This window comes from Meleagris gallopavo, chromosome 20, assembly GCF_000146605.3.
Source record: "Meleagris gallopavo isolate NT-WF06-2002-E0010 breed Aviagen turkey brand Nicholas breeding stock chromosome 20, Turkey_5.1, whole genome shotgun sequence".
Taxonomy (NCBI): Eukaryota; Metazoa; Chordata; class Aves; order Galliformes; family Phasianidae; genus Meleagris; species Meleagris gallopavo.
Genome location: NC_015030.2, coordinates 10,506,726 through 10,512,362, shown reverse-complemented (window position 1 = coordinate 10,512,362; position 5,637 = coordinate 10,506,726). Strand labels below are relative to the sequence as shown.

Below are 5,637 nucleotides of genomic sequence, written 5' to 3'. Positions count from 1 at the left end.
CTTTCCTCTCCTTTTTCCTTTCCTTTCCTTTTTCCTTTCCTTTCCTGTACTTCCTGTAAATAGGATTTATACTGGCTAGAGCCTCTGGGTATATAACTGTCATCTATCAGTCTGTGACTGGTGCTAGCTTGATTTTGGATAGACACGGGAGCACACTGAAACCAGCAAGTTCTTCCACTCATTTTGTTTGATGATGGGCTGCTGCCAGCAGAAGGCAAGGAAGGCTTCTAGCTTAAACCAGCATTTTAAGTGTTAAGGAAAGCTGAGAGCATGCTGGTTGACCCAAGAGCCAATGCTGCTGAGGGAGGCAAAGGGGAAATATTTCACAGCTCACAGTCCCAAACCAGGTTGTTTAGGAAAGGTTACAGAAAATACTGTGGTCAGATACATCACAAATAGCTCACCAAATTGCTGCTTTTCACTGATTACTTCCAGCAGACTGGCAATATCTGCATGGGTGTATGACTGTGGGTTGTTAGCTACCAGTATCTGCTGGCAGCTTTCAGCAGGATAAGGGCTCTGGAGCACATGTAGCTAGAAACAAGTTTTATATGTTTTATACAGTAACTGTTCTGGGTTTTTTCAAAATCTATTAAGGTTCAAGTATGGTATGTTTCTTATGAGATTAAGAATGGGAAAGGAAGAAAGAAAACAAAATAGTCTATTGGGTGTTTTTTGTAATAAAACTTTTCCACTAACATGTGCCCTGCTTTCTCTCTGAGCAGCTGCTAAGACGTAAGCAATACTTAAAAGTTGGTCCTGACTGAGGCAAGAAGGTTGTGATGTTAATTATTTCCTCCAGAATAGAATGACAGAGGGAGTTCATGCAACCAGAGAAGCTGGAAAGAACAGTGTGAGATTGAAGCAACAGAAAGAGGTTTGGAATCAAGAAACCTTCCCCATAAAGCATTGTTATTATTTTTTTTCTGTTAACATCTCCCTGACATCCATAAGACAGTGTTGCTGATAAGCAGAACTGAAAGTCAAGGCTACTTATGGTATGGAAAAAAACCCTCCAGATCTGCTCTTTCCTAGTTATGCAGCCAGAAAGAGAAAAATGTTGCTGCAAGAGCAGAGATTTAAAAGTCCCTAGGAAACACATAAGTGGAATAGATTATTTTGTCAGCATTGCATCTAAAGCTTGTCTTCACAGGAAAGTGATTATGAAAAACCAGCAGATCCATGCAGGGGCATCATAACTGTTTCAGATTCCCCCTTTTCCCATCTGGATAAACACAAAGCAAATGAACTGTGCGGCGACTAGAGAAACTTTCCTTGGCTTAGTTCAGAAGCTGTCCAGAAGGGATTTTCCACCTTTCCCTCTAATCCCCAGCTTCTCTCAAGCAGGTGGCCCTGGGACTCCGCTCCCCAGGCCTGAGAGCAGTGACAGAGCTCTGCAGCGTGTGCATGCCATGCAGAGGCCCTACCACCAGCGGAAGTGGGCATAAGCCCGGTTGGCCTCTGCCATCTTGTGCAGCACATGCTTTTTCTTGATGATGGGTCCTTCGTTGTTGAAGGCCTGGATCAGCTCCTCGGAGAGCTTCTCAGGCATCAGCGTCCGGCGGTGCTTGTTCTCCCTGCACTCCGTGATTAACCACTTCATGGCCAAGAAGCGCTTCCGGTTGTCCTTCAAAGGCACCGGGACCTGGGACACATTTAAACCACAACAGTTACTACACAGAGAGGGACAGTAGCCTGCACTGTTATCTGGTTGATCTTTTCTGCTACAGTGACCCAAGTCAGAGCTTTGGGGCTTCTACTCAAGTGTCATGATGTAACAAAGAGGGTGGGACCCCTAGCACCAGTACTGCTGATTCTTTTGCTGCCTTCCACTCCTTAGGCAATGTTTGCTGCATATCTGTCTTAGTTCCACTGGGTTTTTCTCAAAGTCTTCGGTATATTTGGCATTAGAAGAAAAACAAAACTAATAACCCACCATTGTTTATACTTATTGCTGGGCAGTTCCAAGGACATTCCTGCTCCTCAACTTCTTGTATTGCTTTGCCAGCAAGGAGACTGGGAAGAGACAGGCCCAGAGCAGCTGATCCAAACTGAACAAAGAGGTATTCCATACCATATGGCAAAAAGCAAATATAAGGGAGGTGTTAGCTGGGCAGAGACTGCTGCTTGGGGACTGGCTGGGCATTGGTCGTTGGGTGGTGAGCAATTGCTTTTGTGTATCGCTTGTTTTTGTCTGTGTATGTATATACATACATACATATTTATATATGTATATATGTATGTATGTATGTATGTATGTATAAATACTGTTATTTTCTTTCACTTTTTTTTTTTTTCTTAGTAAATAGTCTGCATCTCAACCCACAAATTCCACTGCATTTTGTCCTAATTCTCTCCCCAGTCTCACTGGGGTGGGAAGGGGGGGTAGTAAGTGAATCATTGTGTGGTACTTAGCTATCTGCTGGGTTAAATCACAACAATATCCTACTTCTTATGTAGTCAGAGAAACAGACTGGTGCCTCTAAGGGAATCACAGAATGGCCAGGGTTGGAAGGGACCTCGAGGATCATGGAACTCCAACCCTCCTGCCACATGCAGGGCCAGCAACCTCCCCATTTAATACCAGACCAGGCTGCCCAGGGCCCCATCCAGTCTGGCCTTGAACACCTCCAGGGATGGACGGGGCATCCACAGCCTCTCTGGGCAGCTGTTCCAGCACCTCACCTCTCTCTCTGTAAAGAACTTCCCCCGACATCCAACCTAAATCTTCCCTCCCTCAACATCAAACCATTTACCCTTGTCCTGCTGTTATCTACCCTTTCAAGGAGTTGACTCCCTTCCAGTTTGTAGGCTCCCTTTAGGTACTGAAAGGCTGCAGTAACGTCACCCCGCAGCCTTCTTTTCTCCTGGCTGAACAAGGCCAGCTCCCTCAGCCTGTCTTCGTCGGAAATTACCAATGCTCACAGGCTAGGGGTGTAATCCTGGATAGGGTTTCTAGGTGTTGTTTTAATCCAGATTGCAAACTGTTTTTCTTCCTGGGGAAAAGGAATGGCTGAGCTGATGGGGTAGCAAGCAGCAAGTTTGCTTCCCTAGCTAATTCTCCCCTGACCAGATGTGCTCAAGACCCCCTCATTTCACCTGGTAGGTTTTGCCACCTCTCGTGATGTTGCTGAGTCCAATGATAGGCTGGCAGTTTTTCAAAGCCTGGTGGAAAATGACATAAGGGTTGCATTCAACTGTCTCCTTCTCATCATCTGGAGCTCTGTGGTACTTTTCCAGTTGCTTCCTCTTAATGTTCTCTAAAGTCTTGAGATAAAGTCAAGAAAGGAGATGGACAGAGCAGATGGATTATCCAATGAAATTATACCACTTTTTCAAGAATTCCATATACAGTTGAACCTACAGTCCTACGGGTAACAGGCCCATCAGGGATTCTCTTACTCGAATAATTTTACTTCACTTTCTTCCAGATTCTCAGTATCTTCATTAGACACTGCATTTGAGGTGAGGAGGTCAAATAGCATGACTTAGGACAGGTGCCAAGGGAGGGGCGTGAAAAAGCAGAGACAGCGATATGGATCTGTGTGCATGAAGCATCTTCCCCTCCAAAGCCTCAGAATTCCACAGCCTATGTAATTAGCAGTTTGGGCAACACATGTCCCCATTTTAAGAGCTGGAACAACACCAGCTAATACCAATTATTGCAGGTCAGAGCAGGGGTTAAAAATGTCATACAGGTGACACATTTGTGGGCCTTCATTGGAAAGCATAAAGATAAGGCATTAAGAGAGTTAGAAGGAAGAAGCATGAGCACTCACCTGAGCCATAAGGCTTCTGGCCAGCACTTTATTTCCATCTTTCATCATCATATTGGTGAATTTACTGTGAACACAAAGCCCAGTGCAATCTGATTTAAACTCTCAGTTTATCACTTGCAGAAATAAGGGTCCCAACCCTTGCGTTTTTCACACGCTTAAGTCTGGGCGCTGCTAAATCTGCTTAAATTATCTCTAATCACTATCAGTCAATAGACTGGCTTTGTGGGAAAAGATTAACCCAAATAAACAGATTGTGCTGTTACAGAAAGCAACATGCAGCACAGCAAGAAAAGGCCAAGAAGGATAGTCCAGCTCCTAAGTATCTGGCTCCATAGGACCTAGCTGTAACAGAGATGGTGCTTCCTCTGACCTGATCATAGGGTCGCTGAAAACGGAGCTGGAGATACTGGGAGGAGCTGCTTTTATGGGACGAACAGCCTTAAGCTCTTGCTTTTCCTTTTCCTCTTCAGACAGCTCATTAAAAGGTTTCTGATACAGTTCTTTGTTCACTTCTGGCTCTAGGAAGCTGGGGTTGTAGCGACTCCATCTCACCTGTGCCAACCTGCAAAGAACAAGATAAGAAGGAAGGTTGTAAATCAACACCTGGTATGACTCAGATGGGAGCAGGACAGCCATGAGAACACAGCTCGGAAATCCCAAGTAGATGTGAGGTGCCTCCACCTTCATCACTTATTCACTCACAACAGCAGAGATGTAGAGACTAATTAATGTACAAGGGCCACACTGCTGCTGCAAAACAATCCCTGTACCACAAACACAGCAAACTGAATAGGAGCCTAGCACTGCAGCTCAGGAAGCTGCATGCTGACAATCACTGAGCTGAACACTGGAACAAATCAGTGCAACAAAAGCAAAGCGCAATGCACCTATCAGGTCAGCACTGCTCTACAGCAATGGCTGTACCTCACTCCCACTGCAGAGAAAAGTGCTGAGGGCTCACAGCTGGCATCTGCAACGTTTTGGGGTCCAGACAGATTGCATAAATACATTAGTGCTAGTGGGCTGTGGGGGGAAGGGGATGAAGAAGAATATTAGAATAGAATCATAGGTATACATTTAGCAGCAGGAATCTGCATTTCAGGGATGCTTTGGAGAAGAGCGAAAGCAGTGCAGAGGTACCTATGCCCTGACACAGCTGCACAGTAATCACAGGATCATTAAGGCTGGAAAAAGACCACTAGGATCAGGAAGTCCAACCTCAACCCATCCTCACTGTCATCCAAAATTAGTAACCACATCCCTCAGTACAACATCTCAACGTTTCTTGAGCGTTCTTGGACCCTCCAGGGACGGTGACTCCCCCACTCCCTGGCAGCCCATTCCAGCACCTGAGCACTCCCTCACAGAAGTATTTCCTAACGTCCAACCTGAACCTGGCACAACGTGAGGCCGTTCCCTCCCGTCCTATCGCTGTCACGTGGGAGAAGAGGCCGAACCCCACCTCACCACAACCTCCCTGCAGGCACTTGCACAGAGCGATAAGGTCAGCCCCGAGCCTCCTCTTCTTCACACTAAACCGTCCCAGCTCCCTCAGCTTCCTGTTCCAGACCCTTCTCAGGTCTGTTGCCCTTCTCTGGATGCGCTCCAGGGCCTCAATCTCTTTCTTGCAGCGAGGGGCCCAAAACTGAGCGCAGTACTCGAGGTGCGGCCTCAGTGCAGAGCACGTTGGGATGATCACCTCCCTGCTACTGCTGGCTGAGCTATTCTGATACAAACCACGAAGCCATTGCCCACCTGGGCACCCTGCTGGCCCGTGTTCAGCCGGCCATCAGCTCCCACCCCACAGCCCTCCTGCAGGCAGCCCCAGCCTCACACTGCTGCTACCGATGTTACCGCA

At 46.7% G+C, this 5,637-nt stretch overlaps 2 protein-coding genes across 4 annotated transcripts in view; one reads left to right on the top strand and one right to left on the bottom strand.

Annotated features, from left to right (window-relative positions):
- MIF4GD (MIF4G domain containing) overlaps window positions 1-698 on the top strand; it is a 7,826-nt gene extending 7,128 nt beyond the window's left edge. For all 3 annotated transcript variants that reach the window (XM_019621817.2, XM_010721659.3, XM_031556369.1), the window contains one exon: window positions 9-698. The gene's annotated coding sequence lies outside the window, so the exon portion shown is untranslated. The remainder of the gene's footprint in view (window positions 1-8) is intronic.
- Window positions 699-895: 197 nt separating this feature from the next.
- MRPS7 (mitochondrial ribosomal protein S7) lies at window positions 896-4,481 on the bottom strand. The gene is made up of 4 exons (XM_003211616.4): window positions 4,150-4,481; window positions 3,780-3,843; window positions 3,100-3,267; window positions 896-1,645 (listed from the first exon to the last, which is right to left on the bottom strand). Exons 1-4 carry the CDS (start codon window positions 4,464-4,466, stop codon window positions 1,424-1,426), a joined length of 771 nt encoding a protein of 256 aa, XP_003211664.1. The 5' UTR covers window positions 4,467-4,481; the 3' UTR covers window positions 896-1,423.
- Window positions 4,482-5,637: the final 1,156 nt, after the last annotated feature.